The sequence below is a fragment of the Rhinoderma darwinii genome, chromosome 2 (genome assembly GCF_050947455.1).
Source record: "Rhinoderma darwinii isolate aRhiDar2 chromosome 2, aRhiDar2.hap1, whole genome shotgun sequence".
Taxonomy (NCBI): Eukaryota; Metazoa; Chordata; class Amphibia; order Anura; family Rhinodermatidae; genus Rhinoderma; species Rhinoderma darwinii.
In genome coordinates, this window is record NC_134688.1 from 143,740,284 (window position 1) to 143,765,120 (window position 24,837).

General features: G+C 39.9%; 1 protein-coding gene across 5 annotated transcripts in view; it reads right to left on the bottom strand.

Moving 5' to 3' along the window:
• The window catches only part of DACH1 (dachshund family transcription factor 1), a 315,224-nt gene that overhangs the window by 74,082 nt on the left and 216,305 nt on the right, over positions 1 to 24,837 (bottom strand). For 2 of the 5 annotated variants that reach the window (XM_075852323.1, XM_075852319.1), the window contains exons 4-8: positions 15,223 to 15,378; positions 12,586 to 12,758; positions 10,804 to 10,969; positions 1,319 to 1,354; positions 197 to 331 (exon numbers count right to left, since the gene is read on the bottom strand). In XM_075852323.1, the coding sequence (XP_075708438.1) occupies positions 197 to 331; positions 1,319 to 1,354; positions 10,804 to 10,969; positions 12,586 to 12,758; positions 15,223 to 15,378 (666 nt within the window). The remainder of the gene's footprint in view (positions 1 to 196; positions 332 to 1,318; positions 1,355 to 10,803; positions 10,970 to 12,585; positions 12,759 to 15,222; positions 15,379 to 24,837) is intronic. The other 3 variants (XM_075852320.1, XM_075852322.1, XM_075852321.1) reach the window with 3 other exon arrangements.

Consider the following 24,837-nt stretch of genomic DNA (forward strand, 5'->3'; position numbering starts at 1 on the left):
ACTACGCCTCCTTGAAGACCACGCCCACTTTTCTAATCACTTTCCAAATTTAGAGAGCAACTTTGCAACTTTGTTTTGGCCCACTTTACACCAAAATCTGGCGTAAACTGCATAATAAATGTGAACCAATATCTGTTACACCAAGTAAAATGTTTGAGGAGAAATGCTTTCTAATCATGTTTAAATGAATACCAACCTTTCTCCATATGTATCCTTTTTGCCTCATGCCCTGCTTCATGACCAGCAAGATCCCCTTCTTTCGGACCTGGTATAATGCTTGGAGACAAACCCATCAACATCTGATTCATTGAGAGGCCGTTTTGATGGATAGCTGGAGGAAAATTGAAATATTTTGTTAACCATTAAAACAAACATTTTATGAAAAAGTATGTTTAATGCCATTGTTCTCCCTTATGATGCGCATTTGTCACGCTGATGATTTCTGACCTTTAAACAAAATGTAATATTAAAAAAGGGAACCTGAGTAACCAAATAACAGTATTTGAGTGAGTGATTGATATCATTATTTAAAGAACAAAGTTATCTGACATCAACATCATCCAAAGTATCTGTCCGCTTAGTTAATCAAGTAATGGACCAAATTTAATTGATGATTAGATTCAGTGATTGAAGTCCGCCAAACGTGATTACAGAATCTGTTGAATCTATACCTCATTATATATTGAACTTTACTGTGAGACCGAGGTAGTTACTACAAAGTTTCTACATTGACATTATGCAACAATCAAAGCAGATTCCAGAACAAAGGCTTTACAAAGATATTTCTAAACTTCTAAGACCTCTTTGAAACAGAGAGCCACTATCTCCAGATGGAGAAGAGTTGGAAGAGTGGTTATTCTTGCTAAGGGTGGGTGGCTTGCCAAAACGACTCCAAATCGATCGAAAAGACTGATATCAAATTATAGGGAGTGTTTGGTTGCATCTATTGCGGCTAAAATCCTGCAACCAGTTAACAACTTTGAGGAGGAGCTTTTTTACATGGATGATATCGGTTTACTCAGGTTACTTCAATTAATTTAATATAACATTTGTGTAGGATCAGTAACCCGTAGTAGTGTGACAAATGCAATAATAGGGGATCTCTAAAAGAGCACAAATTTATTTTCACAACTAGATCAATTTAAAATTCTGGTTCTAAGTAACGACCGTATTTATCTTCTCAAGGCTTTGGAGGCAAAACGGCCTCTAATGATTTCTGCTGTATTAAAAACATGCATGTAGCATTTGGATCATTATGTAGACAATGTAGAATTTGTTAAATAGTATGTACTGTAAAGTGCTTTGCGAAAGTATTCACCTCCTTTGTGTTTTTCCTTTTTCGTTGCATTACAACCTGCAATTAAAATGGATTTTAAATTTAATTTTATATAATGGACCAGACAAAATAGTCCAAATTGTTACAGTAACAATGTAAAAAAAAAGAAATGAAAACTGAAAAGTGATGAGTGTATTCTATATGTATTCATCCCCTTTGCTATGTAACCCATCTATAAGTTCTGGTTAATTAAATTAACTACAGAAGTCACATAATAAGTTGAATAAGGTCCCTCTTCGCGCAATGAAACTGTCACTTGATCTGTCACACAATGTGAGTATAAATACACCTGTTCTGAAAGACCCCTGAGTCTGTAACACCAATAAACAAGCAACATAAAGACCCAATGAGTTCTCTAAACTGGTCAAAGACAAAGTTGTGGAAGAGTATAGATCAGGGTTGGGTTATAAAAAAATATCCCAAACTTTGAATATTCCAGGGAGAACAATTGAATCCATTTTAACAAAATGGAATGAATATGGCACAACTGCAAACCTGACAAAAGAAGGTCATCCACCAAAAGTCACAGACCGGAAAAGGAGGGCATTAAACAGAGATACAACAAAGAAATCATAGATAACACTGAAGGAGCTCCAAAGATCTACAGCGGAGATGGAAGTATCTGTATATAGCAAAAATATAATCCGTACACTGCACAGAGTGGGCTTCATGAAAGAAAGGGCCAGAAAAATCATTGTTAAGAGAAAAAACATAGAAAGACTTTTGAGTTTGCCAAACAGCATGTGGCAGACTCCCCAAGCACATGGAAGAAGGTTCTCTGGTCAGATGAGACTAAAATTTAACTTTTTGCGCTTCATAGGAAGCATTATGTGTGGTGCAAACCCAACACTTCCCATCACCCCAAGAACACCATTCTCCCATCAAAGAAGAATGGCTATGGCAGCATCATGCTGTGGGGAGGCTTTTAATTGGCATGGACTGGAAAACTGGTCAGGGTTGAAGGAAATATGGATGGCAGTATATTACAGGGCAATTCTTGAGGAAAACCTGTTTCATTCTGACAGAGATATGACTGGGATGGAGGTTCACCTTCCCACAGGACAATCACCCTAAACATACTACTAAATGTACACTGGAGTGGTTTAAAAGGGACCTGTCAGTAGGTTAGGTTGAACTGGTTAACTGACCTGTACAGCGCTGTCTCCTTCATTCGAGCGAGTTTTATTTGTTTTAGGGGGATTCTGCACCCCCCCCCTTTCAGGAGATATGGTCCACTCTTTTTTAGCTCCCTATATGATAATTTGCTGGAGTTACTGAAGCTAACTTCCCTGCCTCTGATGCTGACCAATTAGCATGAAGCAGCTTTAGCGGCTGGGCACAGCGTGATCTTGCGAGATATGGTTGTTCTGGCATATCACGCTGAAGCTGCCTCGCGCTGACTGGTCAGCGTCAAAGACAGGGAAGCTAGCTCCACCTTGGTAGAATGAGGGTAGTTCATGCCCCATTGGCTAACTACAGCAAATTAGCATATAGAGAGCAAATACAACAGGCGCCATATCTTTGGAATGGGGGGATCCAGGAAACAAAACGCCACTGGAATAAGGGCGACAGCGCTATTCAGGTCAGATAAACAGTTCAACCTTTATGACCTAATGACACGTCCTCTTTAAGAGAAAATATTTATAGGTCTTGGAAGGGACTAGTCAAAGTCCACATCTCAATCCAAATGAGAATCTGTGTCAGGACTTGAAGACTGCTGTACACCAACACAACCCATTTAAATTGAAAGAGATGGAGCAGTTTTGCCTAGAAGAATAGGCAAATAAATCTCTCTTTAAAGATGTGCTGAGCTAATAGAGACATACCCTAAGAGACATGCATCTGTAACTGCAGCAAAGGTGGCTCCATAAAATATTGACCTTCAGGAGGTCATGCACATTAAAGTTCTCTGTTTTTGTACTTTCATTTTTGTTTGTGTCACAGTAAAATATATTTTGCACCATTAAAATAGGCATGTTGTGTAAATCAAATGGTACAAAACCCCAAAAAATCTATTTTAATTTTAAAGGTTATCCTACCACATCAACTTCTCCCCTATCCACAATCGTGTTTGATCGCTGGGAGTCCCAACATTGGGACTTCCACTGATCAAGAGAAGGGTACCGAGCCCCCTAACCGAATGGAGTTGCGGTCGTGCCTGTGCTCTGCCGTTACATTCGCGCTCTATGGGACTGCCAGAGATAACCGAATAGAGCAGTCCTATAGAAAATGAATGGAGCGGTAGTGCACATGTGTGACTGCCTCTCCATTTGTTTTGGGAACTTGTCACCCCCGTTCTCCTGATCTCTGAAAACTTTTTTTTTTCTACTAACACAATGTATTATAGTGTTAAGTGCAACTTTGTAATTTGTTTTTATTTTTAAAAAAAATTACTTTTTTGAGATACAGCTTCTAAGTATTGTGGATACATAGAAGCTGTGTCTTGCGCTGAAACCCGAATCAGTCAGGTCAGCGGTACTAACAGCAAGTCATGCTTGTCTCAGAAATCACCTTTTATGGATCACATCTAAGTCATGAACTTAGATGTGACTGATAATAGCTGGATCCTGCATATCAGAGACACGCAGGACCCGTTGTCACGAATCCGGATTGGGGTTTTGTTTGCGAGAGGATACAAGTATTCAGGATACATAGAAGCTGTATCTCAAAAATATTTATTTTTTTAATAAAAACAAAACAAGTTACAAAGTTGCACTAAACATTATAATACATTGTTTTAGTAAAAAAAGTCTTCAAAGGTTTACATAGCCTTTAAAGGGGTTATCCCAACACATCAACCCATCACCTATCCACAGGATAGGTGATAAGTGTTTGATCGCTGGGGGTCCCACCGCTGGGACTCGGAGCCTTTAAGGTTGTAATGCAACAAAAAAGGAAAAACACCAAGAGGAGGGGGAGGATTTTTTTGAAAGGCACTATAGCATCAATAAACACCATTGCAATTTATAGCGTGTGCAAACTCATAGCATAATAAAACATATAACAGGACCAAAAATATTCATTAACAGCAGGCTCATGTCTTTTACACATTTAGATCACAGCAACTGTGGGAGCACAGATACTTTACTCTGATGAAAAGAATATGAAGGATTATGACATGTCTATAGATACTAATGGAATTTGTGTTGTTAAAACATATATTCGATGCTAAAGATGTTGCAGACATTATAAATGTAGCATATATATATGTATATATATATAGCAATAGAAAGCAGCAGCACTCACTAGAGACAAGTGTATAGGTGCCAAGCAAGTCGTCCAGATCCAAGGACAAAACAGTATATAGAAATCTTGCAGCGCTCCAAAATGTGAAAAATAAGTGGTTTATTCACCCAACAAACAGCTGTTTGTTGGCTGAATAAACCACTTATTTTTCACATTTTGGAGTGCTGCAAGATTTCTATTTATATATGCTACATTTAAAGGGGAATATGGTGCAAATCCTCCTAGAATCAGTGTACCCCAGCAAAGGGTGCCCAGCAAGTAGTCCTGATCCTTTGACTACATAGAATATTCAAAAGAAGATCTTGCAGCACTCCAGTAGAATATAAGAAAGGATAAATTTTCTTGTATTATACCGGAGTGCTGCAAGATCTTCTTTTGAAAAAATAAATAAATAAATTATATATATATATATATATATATATATATATATATATAGACATACATACATTTTTTGGGGGATTTTCCTATCAGAAATATATCAATTAATATTTGACCGATGGGAACCCGACCACTGGGACCCCCAATTTGCATGGAGCGGCGATCAAGCAAGCTTACAAACACAGTATACAAACTTTATGGGAGTTATGGAAGCAGCCTATCCCGTGGATAGGGGATTCATTTTTATGGTGGGAAAACTCCTTAACCCCTTCTCGACACCCGCCATATATATATTGAAAATGCCTTCATTGATAAGCTAAAATGTTGATGGGAACATATGTTGAATCCATTTATTTCTTCATTTGGAGTGCTGCTTCCTTATCTTCGGTGTTGTGGTATCTATCAGGAGAGGTCGCTGTTTGGAAGCTTTGCACCCACCGTTTTGGTTTCCTGCTACTGTGCTGCTCCTCCCATCTACTTTATATATATGTCAGAGGCCAGGAGGGAAAGTATGGAGCAGACTCACGGCTGAGCTTGCTCCAAAAGTTGCAAGTGTTGGCTGTATGTTACCGCCAACTATTTAATGAAACTAGCAGGATCGTAGATGAATAGCGACCGTGGCATATAAGTCGTTAGAAAAAAGGGGGCAGCCCCCTCTGATGGCCCCTCACTGCCCCCACAAAAAGATCGCAGTGCGCCGTTGGTTGTCATGGCAACATGTGGGCCTAATAAAGGCCACCAGGTCTGCCAGTATATTGTGCAAGCCGGTTCAAGTCCCCTAGGGGGGTACTAATAAAAATAAGGTTAAATAAAGTTGTATATAAATATATATATATATATATATATATATATATATAATATACCACAAAAAAAAAACAAAAAAACTTTTTTTCTTCCGAAAGCAATGTAAAAACCAAAAGTTACCGTAACCGGTATCGCCCCTAAGAGTCCGAACCATACAATATAACATTATTTAACCCGTACTGAAAACGGCGTAAGAAAAAAATTTGAATCGCTGTTTTTTGGTCACCACATCTCTCACAAAAAATGGAATAAAAAGTAATCAAAAAGTCTTATTTAACCTAAAATTATACAAATAGAAACTACAGCTCACCCGCAAAAAACAAGCCCTCACAGTGCTCAATCGACAGAAAAATTTAAAAAAATTATGGCTCTGAGAATATGGAGATACAAAATAAATTTTATTAATAATGATTTGTTTTTTCCTTATAAAAGTAGTAAAACATTAAAAAAAAACTATAAAAATTTGGTATCACTAGAATTGTATTCACCCGCAGAAGAAAGCTACCGTGTCATTTTCACTGCACAGTGAACACCATAAGAACGAAAACCAAAAGAGTATGGAGAAGTCACAGTTTTTTCACTATTCCACCACACAATTTTTTTTTCTAGTTTCCCAGTACATTATATAGTAGAATAAATGATACCGTAAAAAAAACTTGTGCTGCAAAAAATAAGACATCATGCGGCTAGATCGACAAAAAATAAAAAAGTTATGGCTTTTGGAAGGTAGGGAGGAAAAAACTAAAATTAAAAAACTGGAAAATGGCTGCGGCGGGAAGGTGTTTGATTTTATATATACAGGATTTGCGCATTGGGTAACTACAGAACTTTTCACCAAAAATTAAAACAAGCTAAATTATTGTTCCGATACAGCTACCCCATATTATATCTACATTTATAATAAGAGTAATGCTATACAGATGATGTGTCCACCTTTAACTTTTCTTGAAATGCTTTAAGTTATCTAATATGTCAATATACCAATTCAATAAAATCTTGCGCCATCCAGTAAAAAAAAGTCTACGTTACACGTACACATTTTTTTTAACATGGGAGTCTATGGGTGATAGATGGCTGAAAGATGGTGCCCGTTGGAGGCATCCTTCAGATGTATACTTTTTTTGTACATGTTTGTTTAACCCCTTAAGGACACGATTTTGGTCTTGAGGACAGAACCATTTTTTTTTATATTTCCTAATTTGCATCCCGGTGCTCATAACTTTTTTATTTTTTGTTCGACGTAGCTGTATGAGACTTTGTTCTTTATGAAGGTGGCATTTTTTGTTACACTTACATTATCGTTTAATTTACATAAATTAGTATTTTAGCAAAAATGCAGAAAAAACAGTTCTGATGCAGTTTTCATTTTTTTTTTAACACCATACACCGATCATCATAAATAATGTTAAATATTTGTTGTACGGTTGCTACGGTGATTGTGATACCAAATATGTGTATATTATTTTATGCTTTCGGACTTATATTTAGTAAAGTTTAACTTTTTTTTTAATCCCATAGGGGGATTTTTTATTTTGATTTAGATTTTTTAACTTTAATGTACTGGCATATATCTATATACCAGTACATTAGCCTGTGTACTGATTGTACACAGGCAGCTGTTAGGGCATATCTCAGCTTACCCTAACAACAGGAAATATGGTCAGATAGCCCGGGGGTCCTTCAATATCTGAGCTCTCTGTGCATATATGGCATGTCTCTCAATGGTGTCACAGGAATTCCCTGTGAAGCGATCAAAGGGGGCTCCCCCTGCTCATTTTCCCTTTGAATGCTGCCGTCAGCTTTGATCGCGGCATTCAAGGGGTTAACGGCAGAAAGAAGAGGTTTCTCTTATCTGCACCATTAGAGCGGGCCTGAGGCTGTGTTTTTCAGCCATTACAACCATTGCCCCGTTCCTGATCGCGCCGGCACATTGTGTGTCACACAGGACAAGAATGCTCGTCCTAATGCGGCAAGCACCCACCGCTCAGGACGAGCATTCTCATTCTGTGTCGGCAATCAGTTAATATAAATTTTATCGCACTATACATGTTGGGATATGTTGGGCTCACACAGCTTATTTTTAGGCGTACTTTGGAGCGTAAGACGCTCGTATAACGCTCCAAAATACACTTGAAATACATCTGCAAACAGTTTCACATTGGGAAATGGGAAATACACTGTGTTGTTCATATGAAGTGTATTTTTTATGGTGCAGATTTTAAAAAACGCCTCATACAAATACAGTACGACTCGTAAAAAGAAGTGGCATGCCAATTTTGAGGCATTTTTTAAGCTGATTTTCCATTGACACTACAAAAAATGCCTGTTTTCTCTTGAAATAAGCCTCGTATGTTTCAATACGTGTAAACATACCCTTAGAGATAAGTGAAGGTAATACACATCTGTACATATAGTATAACTAATATCAGTTACATGATATTAATGAGCACATATAGAATTGTGTAATTAATCAATTAAATCTGTATTTAAAAAATAAATATTTAAAGGCATTGTCTAACTTGGCAACCAACTGTTTTACTGCACCAATGCATTCAAAGTAAAGAACAATGTGTCTACAGCTCCTATGCAGACCTATATGTCTCTATGTTTACAGACTACAAACTCTGTGTAGTCTGATCCTGATGTCATATTTTCTGCCATCTGCCCTCTCTTCTTGCTAAAGTACAAAATGTACGTAAGCAAGAAGTAGAAGACAGACTTAAGGAAGTAATAAGTGACCGCATGATCAGACTACACAGGATTTGTTTGCTATCCTAATGCACACACATGACGGCTTATTCTGAAAAGTCAAGTGAAACTACAGTAACACATTAACACGAATAGGCCTGCATAGGAGCTGTGGTAGCATGTTCGTTTTCATTTTAGATGCATTGAACTAATAAAAAATATGGTTACAAGACCTTTAACCCCTAAAGGACCATCGTGTAGTGTCTTTACAGCAGCGTTCAGGGGACTTCTGATCTGCCACCTTTTTATGGCGGTGCTTAAGAAGAAGATTGTAGCGCTATGCCCACACTTGCTAAAATACTTGAACATCAGGGCACTGATCACAGACAAATAAAGCTGGTCTATGATTATTTAACCTCTTGGAGGTGGCGGTCAATAGCGGCTGTGGCATCTAAGGTGTTTGACAGAGGGTGGGGGATCTATTTGTCAGACCATCAGTGCCCCAAGACCCTTTCAACAAGTCCAATGTTAGACAGCCGGGAGCTGCCAAAAGCATCTACCTATTAGGCCATGCCAGAGTGTAGCACTGATAGACAATAATGCTATGAAATATTATGTATTACAAAGCATTACAGAAGATAGCAAATTATTGCTGCTGCCAGTCCCCTAGGTGGAAAAAAAAAGAAAAAGAAAAAATACAATTTAGTTTTACAAAGTTTTATGACCGCCCCCACAAAATAAAAACACTTTTTCATTATTTAAAGAGGCTCTGTCACCAGATTTTGCAACCCCTATCTGCTATTGCAGCAGATAGGCGCTGCAATGTAGATTACAGTAACGTTTTTATTTTTAAAAAACGAGCATTTTTGGCCAAGTTATGGCCATTTTTGTATTTATGCAAATGAGGCTTGCAAAAGTACAACTGGGCGTGTTGAAAAGTAAAAGTACAACTGGGCGTGTATTATGTGTGTACATCGGGGCGTTTTTACTACTTTTACTAGCTGGGCTTTCTGACGAGAAGTATCATCCACTTCTCTTCAGAACGCCCAGCTTCTGGCAGTGCAGATCTGTGACGTCACTCACAGGTCCTGCATCGTGTCGGCCACATCGGCACCAGAGGCTACAGTTGATTCTGCAGCAGCATCAGCGTTTGCAGGTAAGTAGCTACATCGACTTACCTGCAAACGCTGATGCTGCTGCAGAATCAACTGTAGCCTCTGGTGCCGATGTGGCCGACACGATGCAGGACTGTGAGTGACGTCACAGATCTGCACTGCCAGAAGCTGGGCGTTCTGAAGAGAAGTGGATGATACTTCTCATCAGAACGCCCAGCTAGTAAAAGTAGTAAACACGCCCCGATGTACGCACATAATACACGCCCAGTTGTACTTTTACTTTTCAACACGCCCAGTTGTACTTTTGCAAGCCTCATTTGCATAAATACAAAAATGGTCATAACTTGGCCAAAAATGCTCGTTTTTTAAAAATAAAAACGTTACTGTAATCTACATTGCAGCGCCTATCTGCTGCAATAGCAGATAGGGGTTGCAAAATCTGGTGACAGAGCCTCTTTAATTCATAAAAAAATACATATTTAGTATCTCTACAATTGCAACAACCCGTAGAATAAAGTTAACTTGTTATTTTTACTCTGCACTAAAGAGCGCGGACAAAATACTCTAAAAAAAACTATGGTATAATTGCATTCCCCAATAAAATTATTAAATAAATCAACACATCATACATACTCCGAAATAGTACCAGTAAAAACCTGTCCCACAAAAAATAGCCCTCGTACGTCTATGTTGATGAAAAAATAAAAAAGTTATGAAGTAACTAAAAACCTATACTTATTTGGTGTCACTAGATTTGTACCGGCCCGTAGAAAAATGTTAACTTGTTATTTTTACCGCTAGGTAAACAGAGAAATATAAAAACGCAAAATAAAATAATGATGGAATTGATTTTTATTTTTTGCATTCCCCAAAAGTTTTATTCATAAAAACTAATCAATAAACTATATGTACCCCAAAATGGTGCCTTTAAAAAAAAAAATTGTCCCGCAAAAAACAAGCCAACCAAACCAGCTACATATAAAAATTATGGCTCGTGAGATGCGACAATTAAAAAACAAAAAATATTCCTTGGTCCTTAAGGACCAAAACACGTGCGATATTAACGGGGTTAAGCAGAATTGTATCCTACAATGTAAATGTCATGCAAAGTAATTGTAGAGGACAATTTCCCTGAAAGAACAATAAAAGACGGTGCCCTTTTATGTGCTGTATATCAGTGAATAAAAGTTTCCCTTTGCAGCACCAAATGTAAAATGAATAAGATTGCCTGTTTACTTTGGAAATGTACAGAAGTATATGACATACGAATTCTATCCGATGAACTTTCAGTCCGTGCTGGAGAACTAGAAACGCTACTGCTTCTGTGAGATGAAGGATGACTTCCCGGTCTTCGCCCATCTTCCAGAGAAGGTGCAGGGGATGGACTGTCTGGAACCCGTTCCTAAATGTTACACGAGTAGAAAACTGAATTAATTTATATCAACAATACAGGTTTCCCAAGGATAAAGCAAATAGAAATTCTAATCTTATGTTTATGTATGCTAAATTACCTTTATACGGTAAAGAGTATTTTTGCTACTAACGGCTTAAATATTAAAAAATATAGATGCAACACAGATGTTCCAGACTTTGTTCAAACTCATCATGCCAACCATTTGTTTTATGCTGCCTTTTAAATCAATTAGGAAACCCCAAAATATCTGTAGATTTGCTGCTGAAAGAATAAACGACAGTGTTTTACAGTGCCATGTTGTAGGTTTTTCCGATTTTTATGGCTAATAAGGTCATAAAATATATGGCGTTATATTTGCCATAATCCTTTCAATTGCATCAAAATAAAACATTGTAAAATGTATAAAAATCTCCCTCTCCATGTTTTCAGCATGTACAGGTCATGGCAATCATATGATTCATGGTGTCAAGCTTGGCTATCCCAGCCTGTTACCGCTCCTCTGCCATTCACCCATCTCATATATCTAAACATTCTATTACAAAAGGACATCTAATGCTCATCTCATTTCAGAAAGGGCAGATTCAAAAAAAATCTCTCAGCAGGAGGCCAAGGCAGCTACATAATACAACCCATAAAACCATGTATAGTTCTCAAAATGTAATTTCAGACAGGTTGACCTAAGGTAGCACTTTCTTAGTATCATTTTAAAGCTATTTATAATTGCTATAATCTGAATAATATTTTCCATTCTGACAATAAAAGTAACCTTTTTATTTATTCATCTTTTCATGTTGCAATCTCATACAAATCTTTATAAGTGCACACAATGCATTGATGTGTATTCAAAAGACTCTTCAAGAAGTCTTAACAATATAGAAAAAGGAATTATACAAAATGTCTTAAAGGATAATTCCAGTTTAAAGGTATTATAGAACATACAGCAATATATGAAATTTATATTTTATGTCATACCAGGTGGCCTGAAGAGACAAAAAAAGTAAATTTATTTCAAGTGGTCGCTTCAGAGTGATAGGTGTTTTTTTCTTTTTCCTTTTTTTTTTTTTGTTAATACATATTTACAGTACCTTACAAAAGTCAACAGATTTGGACTGCTATATCTGATCCTAAAGTATATGTGTATATATATATATATATATATATATATATATATATATATATATATATATATAAAACACATATCTGCATATAGATATATATGAACATATATATGTATATATATCTACATATATATATATATATATATATATATATATATATATATATATATATGTAGATATATATATATATATGTATATACACACTATATGGAAAAAAGTATTGGGACACAGTCGACTGCACAATTGTTTACGCCAAAAAAACAGAAACCTTATGGAACGAAGACAAATGGAAACCATTAGCAACGAAAGGATTACCATTAAAATCAATGGTCATGCAAACGGAAGCTATGGTTTCCGTTTGCCTTTCCGTTGATAGGTTCCACTGACGGAAAGTTCTGACAGAAAACATCAACAGAAACCGAATGCCGATGTGAACAGGCCCTAAGGGAGATGGACAGGTCTCTACAAAAGCCACTACAAAAATACCTTTATTACAGATGTTTCAACCCTGGATGGTGGACTTTGTACTTGTGCAGCCGCAGCCATATTTGCAATTGTATTGAGGTGGTTCATCTGGCTCATCGCCATGGTAACAGAAGCTGGAGGTAGGCTTACAGGAATTAGTGGATGGGGCATCATCATAAAAGGAAGTTCCAGTCCTATAAATGAAGATTAAAAAAAGTCTTTATAATCAATAATATTCCATCATAAACGCAATGTGGATCCTTAGTTTATTTTGTTTCAAAGCTAAAAAAAAAAACAATGCATGTGGAACTTGTCTTCCCATCCAAAAGAGTTGCACTGTAATCTTCTAGAATGGAAACCATTGTAAAGAGCTTGTGTTCTAATAAATATACAAAAAGTATTAAGATGGAAATACTTATTGTAAAAGTCCAAAGAGGTTAAGCAAGAGAGATTTATCTAGTAACTGTTTACAAATATAGATAAATATAAAAAACATGGGCAACTTCATATTAACTTTAAATGTTTGTTTTTTTCCCAAATTGGACAATCCCCTTCGGTTAGAAGGGTCCCTGAAAATAAGCTGATCACAGGGCGTCCTGCTGTTTAGACTCTCAGTGAATAGTTGTACTCTTTAGGAGCCTGGCAGGAAGTGCTCAATTTATTTGCAGTGCCGCTATAGGAATAATGAAGCATTACACAGTTCCCATTGAAAGCAATGGGCAGTCCATACATTACATGGATTTTCTGGGTCTTTAGGGAAAGAAGCTTCTCTCTTGTAAATAAGAATTCTGGAGAGGTTTCTGGCACATTACGCCCGCTCTCCTAGCTATGTCTCTTGTTGTGACTTTTAAACTTCGGGTGATGCGTCTTTGATCATCATTGGAGGTACACATTAAAAATGAGGCCACGATAAGTAGATGCTGATGCAATGTATTCATACAGCCAACAATATTTCATATTATACTTTTACTTTTCTGCTAATTAATTTGATTCATTAATTAATTTGAAGATAAGTAGTATATTAGAGCATGAGGATTTCACACATCATAAAGAATTCTACATATAAATACTTATGTATGCTTTTCAATGGAGCAAGAAAAAAGTCCAAAGAACTTGGGGAAGAAATCAGGAACATTGAAATCATTTTAATTTTCTACTGAACCAGTTTAGAACTAAGGCTTCATGCACACAACCGCAATTGCAGATAGTATAGGACACATTCTGTCCTATGGGCCAATGCACACGACCACGGTTTACTCGGTCCGTGGATTGCCAAACAGGCCAGAACGCAAAAAAAATAGGACAAGTCATTTTACAGACCACATTTGCAATCCGGGCTCATTAAAGTAAATGCACATCTTGTATGTGCATGGTCCGTCATTGTGGACGGCCCCCGATGACACTCCTCGGGCCATCTGTGTGCCGTAATCACGGACTGTGCACACTGCTACGGTCATGTGTATAAGGCCTTAATAGTGAGCACTACAGACAGATGAAATATTGTACTTAATTCATTAAAAAATTTTAACTGAGAGTATGTTCACTTTCAATACCCTTTTACAATTAATACAGTATAGAAATATATTCTAAATAACAAGTTGAGTTATTCACATCTGTTTCAGAGGCTCTGTTCGGAGCCTTGATAGCAGATTTAATTATATTTGACAGGAAAAATAGTGCTGCATAATGGATCCGTTATGAGTGGAAGCCACAACGCAAATGTGAAAATAGTCTAGTTTTGTAAATACATATGGACAGATTTGCTATCAAATTGCAGCAGAATTTTGACGTATATGGTGTGCGCCACATTTATTAACTGTTTTAGGATTAATTTTTGGCACAATCATCAAGGGGACATGGCTTAGTAGGGTGTGATCTAGTGGAAAGATACATGTCTTAAGATACAACACTGTGTGCCAAAAAATGTGCCAAAATTTTGGTGCAAAAAACTGGCAGAAACTAAGCCAACTTACAGATGGTATAAGGAAGAGAAAAAAGTCTAGTATGTCTAGATAGATGTGCCAAATTAGACTGCTCTGTCTAAGTTTACCTTGTCTAAATCTTAGACAGTATTAGTAAATCTGCCCCGTTGTATTATTTATCTTATACTGACCCATCTAGATTTAGAGAAGAGCATAAAGAGCTACAATTTTCACTCATAGTTCAGAACCGGAAGTGTCATGCAATGGACTGAACGTATTCAGGCCGCTGCTGAGCAAGTGGGAGAAGCGGATAATTATTTGTTAGGCAGTCCAAAGGACTAGTGTAATTTGTACCTTCTATATTTCTCATGAAGGAACATTTTTAATTGTATTACATACGTAAATATAGAATTCTGTATCTGCATCCCAGTGAAGCCATTTTCCCCCATCACCCTCACCCATGGACATCCCAACAGATAAGCAAGCAGCCAGTCAGTCTACTCATGTCACAGCTTGTGGCATGAAACTACAGTTCCACCACACTCCGCACCCAGACATTATCTAAACAGATGCCAGTTTTTTTGCTGTCAACCTTGTGGTCTAATAGGATTCAGAATAACAATTCCACATACATGAAACCATAATAATTGTAAAAATATGTTTTTTTAGTATAACTCCAGTAAAACACCTGAAATAATCTGTTGCCTTGTAAAGCATGAATTGCAGCATGTCGTACCATTTGGCAGAAGGTGATTCTGTTGTAGAGAGTTGAGAGGATGAGTAACTGGAAGGTTATGCTGTCCAGGCAAGGTGGCATGGTTAAAAGAGGCTTGTGATCCTTGGGTAGGGAGAGACTGAAATTTTTCTTTCTCCCAAGAACCATCACTGCTCCCTGTGGAAATGAATATAATTGAATTGAATTTAGGATGTTTTAAATATCCAAAAACAAGATCATGGAATCAACATACTTTTGTTCATTTTAAAAATGGTCTCCTGTTACATTAGATCAATGGAGAGAAGTAAACTAGGTGTCTCTTTTGACACACGGTGCTCCCATTTTTGTTTTCTTATTTTATAGCCATTATAAATGTATATTTATTTCTGGAAAGAATTATACATTCCATGTTTTATCCTCATTCCATTGGATGACATCAAATGACCTTATGTGAACATTGTTTTTACTAGATAAGGAAGAAATAAATTGTAGAAACTGAATATACAACTTCATGTGACACTGCTGTTAAACAAGGAACCTAAACAAGTTTCCATTCGATAACTATGTACTCACATTAACCTAAAAATATGTAAGCACCTTAAAGTTTTTACAAAAGTGGAGCACATCAACTAGTTGAAGCAGTGCTAAATTTTGCCTTGAATTGTTTCATTTGTGCATCATGAAAACTCATTGGGGAAGATTTTCTACTGTGTCTGGTTCTAGAAAGTGTTGAAAATGCACAAAATTTTTGTGCAATTTGGCACAGTTTGGCGCAATTTTCATATTTTCCTCCCACTAGACACTTTTCAAAAGTGTTCCGAAAAGGGGGCATGGCTCAAATTGCGCCAAAAAAGGGGGAAAAATTCTGGTGCACAATAACATTTTCATGCAGCATGAACCACTGTGATAATTTGGCACATTTTATGTTCGCCTGGTCTAAGTTTAAGCAGTCTAATTTTTAGACAGCATTAGTAAATGTGGCCCATTAAATTAATATTACTGTAAGTTTACCTTTAGTTTAATGAAAAAAACACATATAACACAATGTGATATCAAAATTATTTGTGTGAAATAAACAAACACATCCCATCTACATCTGAATTATATATTGTACAGCAATCTGTATTGTATGACTAACTTAAATGAGCATTTCTATCCTAAGAATTGACAACATATTTCTAGGATATACCACCACTTCAAAATCGGAGGGGGCAAACCTCTAGGACTCCCGCTGATCATTTAAACAAAGGGCCCCTTTGTTTTTTTCCCCCGCACAATGGTGCTCCTTTCCACCCATTGTGCAAGGAACTGCAGAAAAGGAAGACAGTTCCACTCAAACGAATGGGACTGTGTTACAATTCCTTGCACAGTGACATAGACTTTCACAGGAATATCATTTTATTTACCATGACTTGGCCGGCAAATCTGCCTTCACCCTAATGTTTGCACCCTTTCATGGAGCTTGTAAATGCTCTGGGAGACGGGGGCATTCAAAAATGTCTATTTTATAGTTACAACCCTGCCTTGAACTATATCCGCATCTTCAGACACCATTATTTTGTCAGTATAGTATAGTATTTGGAGACATTGTACAGTACTATAGTAATCTGACACCTGGGGTAGCAACAGGTACAGCATTGTATATGGTAGCAGGATGGAAAAGCGAGGGGGCAAAGATGCCTGAGAAACAAGCTCTGCAGTCTGAGATAAGTCATCATGGCGATCTGTGCCGAATGGAGATGAAAAGCAAAGCGAACAAATACAATCAGAGAAGATGTCACCTGTGTGCATTATATTTAATTCAAAGTGTTCTGTGTGGCTGCATCTGATCAGTACCGTATTCTCTTGTATAGTCTGCAGTGTGATAATACTCTGCAGACCGCCAGTGTAGAACTAGTATTGGACAACTATATGACACTGTATGGCAGTATTTTTGGGTTTATTGTAAAGTGGAATCATAAACTTGTCCCTGACTTTAAGAGCGAGTGTACTGTCCTTGACTGTGTGATCATGTGTTCCTATTTTCCACTTTTATATTCCTTTTTGTGTTGACGGTGTAGTTACCTATTTAAAGGAGTGGCAAGGGGCTAAACCAAACCGTGAAAAAGTCCCTTTTTTTCTGCCCCCCACCTAGATTTTAATCCTGTATCCGCCCCTAATCATCTATGTCAACATGAGCTAACCTAGATTGTGTCACAAAGGGTCTGTGGACCCACTGGGTCGTACCGCCTTGAGGGTATGGCAGCTGGCCAACAGGGAGCAGGACTATGTCTATAGTTCGTATAGGTACCTGTACCAGCTCGAACAGCAGTAAGTCAGGCTCAGCTGGGACTAGGCAGCAGGTAGACGTCAGGCAAGGTGAAGCAGGTCAGACGTGAGATACAGCACGACACGACTTTGGCACAGCACAGTGCTCGACCAGGATGGTATGGAATGCAAGGAACAGGAAACACACTAGGAGGCCATCACATAGACAAACTTAGGAAACATCAACAACGCTCAGGCATAGAAACAGGGGGCTGGACCCCTCTTATAGTCAAGGGTACTCACGGGTTCAAATCATCAGAAGTCCGGTGCGCGTGCTGCCCCTTTAAGAGCGCGCACACCCTACGGGATCCGGCTGAGGTGAGTGGACGCGAGCGCTGGTGTCTCCTGAGGAGGAGGCTGGGGCCAGCGCTTGCCGACTCGTGGCTGCGGCTGTCAGAAGGAGGTTGGAGCTGACGGCCCACAGCCACGGACATTACAGGTTGTGGGTAGTCTGCCATTGCGGTCGACTGCCATTAGGATGGAGGATCGAGTCAACTGCCAAATCTGCAGGAAGTCTCTTAAAGTGGAGTCAGCCGCTGGTACCTCGGAAGTATCGGGCACCGGGAGAGGAATTTGTGGGTGCTGGCCGTAGACAATGAAGAATGGTGTATTCCTTGTAGACTCGCTGGTGTGACTATTCTAGGAGAACTCAGCACATGGGAGCAACTGCACCCAGTCATCATGCTGCTTGGAGATGAAGTGGCATAGGTAGTTCTCCAAGATCTGATTGATCCTCTCGACCTGACCATTGGACTGAGGATGGTAGGCTGAGGAAAAGTCCAACTTCACACCGAGGAGTCAAAGGAAGACCGGTCAGAGGAACGACAGAACAGAAACAAACAAAGTCCATAATGTCCTTGGGCAGCGTGGGCCACCAGAAATGACGAGCAATCAAATCCCGGGTCTTACGTATCCCCGCGTGACCTGCCAGTCTAGAGGAGTGTCCCCAGCGGAGGATTCTTCCACGATCAGCCAGGCGCACAAAAGTCCTCCCTGGAGGAATGTCCCCAACTTGCAGGGGATTGACAGAGACAATGCAAGACGGATCAATAATGTTCTGTGGACTCTCCGTCTCGAATGACCTGGACAAGGCATCGGCCCTCACATTCTTGTTGGCCGGGCGATAATGGAGCTCAAACTGGAAAATGGCAAAGCACAGTGACTACCTGGCCTGACGTTGGGCCGTCTGGAGGTAGGTCAGGTTCTTGTGGTCAGTAAAAATTAGGATTGGATGAGCTGCGCCCTCTAGTAGATGTCTCCATTCTTCCAGAGCCAATTTGATGGCCAGTAACTCCCGATCCCCAATCGAGTAGTTGCGTTCTGCGGAAGAGAAGAGCTTAGAAAAATATCCACATACCCTTGACTTGCCCTTGGGACCTCTCTGGAACAGGAGTGCACCAGCACTGACAGAGGATGCGTCCACCTCCAACGAGAACTGCAGAGAGACATCCGGATGATGGATGATAGAGGCTGACGTGAAGGTACTCTTCAGGCTATTGAATGAGGACTCTGAATGAGGACTTTCGTATGAAGCCCCTCTCCAAGTTCTCTTTCACATAGGCGGACATGGACAGAGTCTCTGGCAAGGAGAGAGGATATACCCTACCACGAGGAAGGGATGCACCAGGAATCAGTTCGATAGGGCAGTCATACGCCCGATGTGGAGGCAATGTCTCCACCTTCCTCTTGCTGAAGACATCCGAAAATGCAGCATAATTACTCTGCAATCCTGCCAATGACCGAGGCAGAGAAGGCTGAACCGAACGAATCTGCACCAGGCAACAGCTTTGACACTCAGGGCCACACTGGAGAAACTCTCCAGAATTCCAGTCCAGGACTGGGGCATGCAGTCGGAGCCAAGGCAGGCCCAGTCCTGGACTGGAATTCTGGAGAGTTTCTCCAGTGTGGCCCTGAGTGTCAAAGCTGTTGCCTGGTGCAGATTCGTTCGGTTCAGCCTTCTCTGCCTCGGTCATTGGCAGGATTGCAGAGGTTAACAGCTTTGGGTAGGACATAGAATGACAGAAGTTCGGAGTGAAGGGCCCCTACTTGGAGCCTCAGCGGCTTGGTTACAGCTATAACTGGGTCTGGCAGAGGTAGTCCATTTACTGAGGCAACTGTCAACGGGCACTCCAGAGGGGTGGTGGGTAATTGATGAAGGTCCACCTGGTCTCTATGGATGAAATTAGCAGCGGAACCAGAGTCCAGATACTCGGAGACCTGATGCGTTCTCACACCGGACACTATGGTCACAGGTATGGACAATTTAGATGGAATTCCATTCTTACCCAAGGTTGTCACTCCTAGCAACCCTAGGCTTTGGGATCTTTGGGGACACAGGCGTACAAGATGACCACCGAGGCTGATAAAGACAGAGTCCAGAAGTGCGTCTGATTTGTCTTTCCTGGGTGGATAACTTACACTGGTCCATTATCACAGACTCCATAGGAGGATCGACATCTGAGGACAGCAGGGGTTGCTGCAAAGTAGGAGCCAAACTGGGAATGACTCCCTCCCATCGAACCTCTTTGGAGACGTTCTCGGATCCGTATATCAATCCGGGCGGACAGAAGGATGAGGTCTTCCAGGGTAGACGGCAGATCCCGAGCGGCAAGTTCGTCCTTAATTTTATAAGCCAGTCCATGCCAGAATGCAGCCACCAGGGCCTCATTGTTCCATAACAGCTCTCTCGCCAGGGTGCGGAAGTGAATGGCGTACTCACTCACGGAGGTGTCCACTTGGGGTAGGTTAATCAAAGAAGCCGCTGCAGAAGAGACCCGACCAGGCTCCTCAAATACCATACGAAAAGTCCGGAGGAAGGCTTGGAAGTCACGGGTCTCTGGTCCTTGTCTCTCCCAGATAGGGTTCACCCATGCAAGAGCCTTGCCAGTGAGGAGAGAGATGATGAAAGCAACCCTTGCGCCATTAGACGAAAATGTCTTATTATACAGGCTGAAGTGGATCTGGCACTGATTCAGAAATCCACGACAGGTACTTGCTTCTCCATCATAGCAGTCAGGAAGTGGCAAAGAAACACGCCAAGAGGCGTAGTCTGAGAATCAATACTGCCAGGAGGTGTAGTAGGAGAAACGGCAGCTTGTGCCTCCTGCTGACGTGCAAGAATGTTCAACGCCTGGAGGAGTTGATCATGTCGAGACCGGAGGTCTAGCATATCCGCTCGAATTTCTTGAGACGTTGTCATAGTCTTGAATCGACCAGCGGGGTCCATGGCCTGAGCGTACTGTCACGAAGGGTCTGTGGACCCACTGGTCCGTACCGCCTTGGCGGTATGGCAGCTGGCCAACAGGGCGCAGGAAAATGTCTATAGTTCGTATAGGTACCTGTGGCAGCTCGGACAGCAGTAAGTCAGGCTCGGCTGGGACTAGGCAGCAGGTAGACGTCAGGCGAGGTGAAGCAGGTTAGACGTGGGATACAGCACGACACGACTTTGCCACAGCACAGTGCTCGACCAGGATGGTATGGAATGCAAGGAACAGGATACACACTAGGAGGCCATCACATAGACTTAGGAAACATCAACAATGCTCAGGCATAGAAGCAGGGGGCTGGACCCCTCTTATAATCCAGGGTACTCACAGGTTCAAGTAATCATAAGTCTGGTGCGCGTGCTGCCCCTTTAAGAGCGGGCACAAGCGTGCGCTCATACCCTACGGGGTCCGGCTGAGGTGAGTGGACGCGAGCGTTGGCGTCTCCTGAGGATGAGGCTGGGGCCAGCGCTTGCCGACTCATGGCTGCAGCTGTCAGGAGGAAGTTGGAGCTGACGGCCCACAGCCACGGACATTACAGGTTGTGGGTAGTCTACCATTGGCATGCTTATTTTTCTAATAGGTTTCAACTCAATAGCTTGGGGGCCCATAAAGGAAAATTAGCCCACCTAAGTGTCCTCCCATTAAATGCTGCCATCAATTATTTGAATCATTATTTTCACTGACAAAAAAATATCAAATGCAGATGTAGCCATCTTTATCTTGACTCTGATAACCTGCTGCAGCATGATATCACACAACAAAAGTCATTGAAAACGTCAAGATAAGAGATCTAGCCATTGTTTATTTAAAGTGTTAAAAGTCAAGGTAAAGACGGCTACATCTGTACTTATTAAAGGTAAAATATTGAGTTTGCATTATTCCTGGAATGTTTTATTTTTACATGGTCTTTTAAATCCAAAATAAGTGTGTTGGAATGTATGCTAATTGTTACATTTTATTGTCTGTAATACATATGCATATTTGCATACAATATACGTTCGCATTGTCATTTCATGTTCTTCTAAAAGGCAACCTCTGAGCATTTTATCCTAATGAATAAATGAGTTTGTCCTTTATGTATAAAATATAGTTTATATTTGTTGCAACAGATTTTTAATAATAAATGATTTTAGGTTTGCTTGAACATATTCAATAAAGTGTGATTAATTTGGTTTTTCAAAAATGCAAACTAGACATTACTATATTACTTTGCAAAATGCACAGCTTGCAACATTATTGTCTCAGTGGGATCTTAAATTGAATTGTAAAATGTGTCTTATTTCCAGTTTGATTTATGTAAGAAATTGCAGAGGATAATGCCCTTTTTGAAGTTTCATTGCTTCCTGAATGAAAAAAAAATAGTACTCAAGAAAGCATGTTATGTAGAGCTGTAAATTACTGGAAAGCTGTAATGCATATTTGTGACAAGGATGTCATGTTCCCATGTTTGATTTTTATAACTTGTTTGGGTTTTTTTTTATTGCTGCTTTGTGTTGTGTCACATGATATGATGAATCTTACAGTACACATGTTTAGTGATTTTATTGCTGTAGCCTAAGTAATTACAAAATCTCTTTCTACTCTAAAAAAAAGGGTCTTCCGGTGCCCTAAGAATTAATCTATGATACCATTTAACTTAGCTTTTTGAAGTAAATATCACTAGATAAAAGCCAGCTGCCTCTGTATAATGGCATACTTGAATGAATGTAACAGTGTTTGAAAATGAGTACAAATCTTCTAAAAAGCTTCATTTCCATAAGAAAGCTTAGAGATCTACAAAAGAATAAATTCAGAAACAGAATTAACCAGTAGAAAGCAGAATATATTAAAGGCCAAACAAATTTGCACCTTGTTTATATGGAAAGGCTGTTACTTCTAGTTTATAGGTGGATATCAATAGCACTGCTGGCCAAGAGTAAGATATCCTTCTTAAATAATATGACACCTTGGACGAAGTGATGTGACAGTAAAACCGTTCTCTTTTAGGCTTTGTTTACATCTGCGCCAGGGTCACGTTCCGACGTTCCGTCTGAGATTTCCATCAGAACGGGACCCTGACTGACACAAACGGAAACCAAAGTTTCCGTTTCCATCACCATTGCTTTTAATGGTGATGGATCCGATCCCAATGGTTTCCGTTTGTCTCAGTTGTGCAGGGGTTCCGTCGTTTTAGTAGTTGACTACGCTATTGATTCCGTCAAAACGACGGAAACCCTTGCACAATGGAGACAAATGGAAACCATTGGCATAGGATCCATCACCATTGAAATCAATGGTGATGGAAACGTTTATGTCAGTCAGGATCCAGCTCCGACGGAACGGGATCCTGGCGCAGATGTGAACTAAGCCTTACCTGTAGATAATGCTGCAGGGCCTCAGAATACAAGTGGCGTTCATTGCAGCCTGTATTCTGCCAACGGACCTCTCAAGGAGGATTTTGTGGTCACTATTAGGCATTCACAGGCTTCTTTCTGCAGAATACAGGCTCCAATAAACAGCCCTTACACCCTGCTGAGAGAGTCTGCAGGACAATTATAAGTAACATGATGCTTTAGACCCCCATAAAATGGTATAAGGAAAATCATTACAAATTGCATAGAGTAGATGATTTAGAATAAAATAGAGTCCTGAGCAGAAAACATTCAAATGGTGCAGACAGTCCAAATCCTGCTGCATGTGTACACACTGCTGCATACTATAGTAAGGTGTCTGTTTGCTTATATTTCAGTGTGCTTTTTGCAGTTGCTATTAAAGGGTATTTTCATTTTTATGCAAATAAAGCTTAACCATTGCATAATATAATTAGGGTACACTGCAAAAACAAAGACATTTATGGTTTGACAAAGTCAAAATATAATCCAAGGCCTGCAGGCCTAAATAAGTTTAGAAAATGTAATTGACACAAAAAAGCATAAGAAAGTGTTACACTGAAAGGCAACTTGTTAGGCTATGCCTCTAGCATGACCTATTAGGCAGATACCAATGGCAGACCTGAGGGCCATTGTTAGGCACGGGTGATTAAAAAGCTGACATATGTTGGAAGTGCTGTCTCCTAGTCTATTCTGTCTAATTGTTAGGTCCCTGGCTGCCATGGAAACCCTGCCCTATCGCAATAACCTACGCGGACCACGACGTAATAGCATGTAGTGTTGCAGGGGGGGGTGATGTTTGGAGCGGGCTCAACCGCTCAGCCTGCTCCATATGCAGCGGGTGTCAGCTCTGTATTACAGCAGACACCCGGGACTAACTGCCAGGAACAGCGATCGCAGCATCTGAGATCTTGGAAAGAGGGGGCCACCTCCCCTGAGAGCTCATCTACCCCCCCCTGTGACGAGATTGGTGGCTGACGATAGTTATCATGGCAGCCCAGGGGCCTAATGAAGGCCCCATAGGACTGCCTTTCTTCATCCCCTGCTAAGCCCTGCCTCTGGCAGGGCTTAACAGGAGCCATAAACAATGACAACATACTGCTGTACATTAGTATTGCAGTGTATTGTACCAGTGATCTAACAACCAATGGTTCAAGTCCCCTAGGGGGACTAATCAAATGTGTCAAAAAAATAATAATTTTTAACAATTAGTTTCTTCCTTGTAAAAGTAGTAAAACATAAGAAAAACTAATAAATTAATATTGCAGTAATCGTGTTGACTGGTAGAATAAAGTTAACATGCCATTTTTACTGACTCGAGAAATCCGTAAAAACAAAACCCCTCAAAACATTGAAGAATCACTGGTTTTTTTTTTCAATTCCACCCCACAAATATTTTTTTCCCAGTTTCCCAAATACATTATATGGTACAATAAATGGTGTGGTGAAAAACTGCAACTCGTCCTGCAAAAAACAGGCACTCATATGGCTTTATCGACGGAAATATAAAAAAGTTAAGAAATTTGGAAGGTGGGGAGGACAAGATGAAAATCAAAATAAAAAAATGGTTATGTCCTAAAAGGGTTAAATGTCGTGGTCTCTATTTAACGAGGCATCCATGGGGTTAAAATGCCAGGACTGGAGTCTCCAATCCTGGCAGTTGCAGCAGGAGCTAACCTTTATAGCCCTGCTGC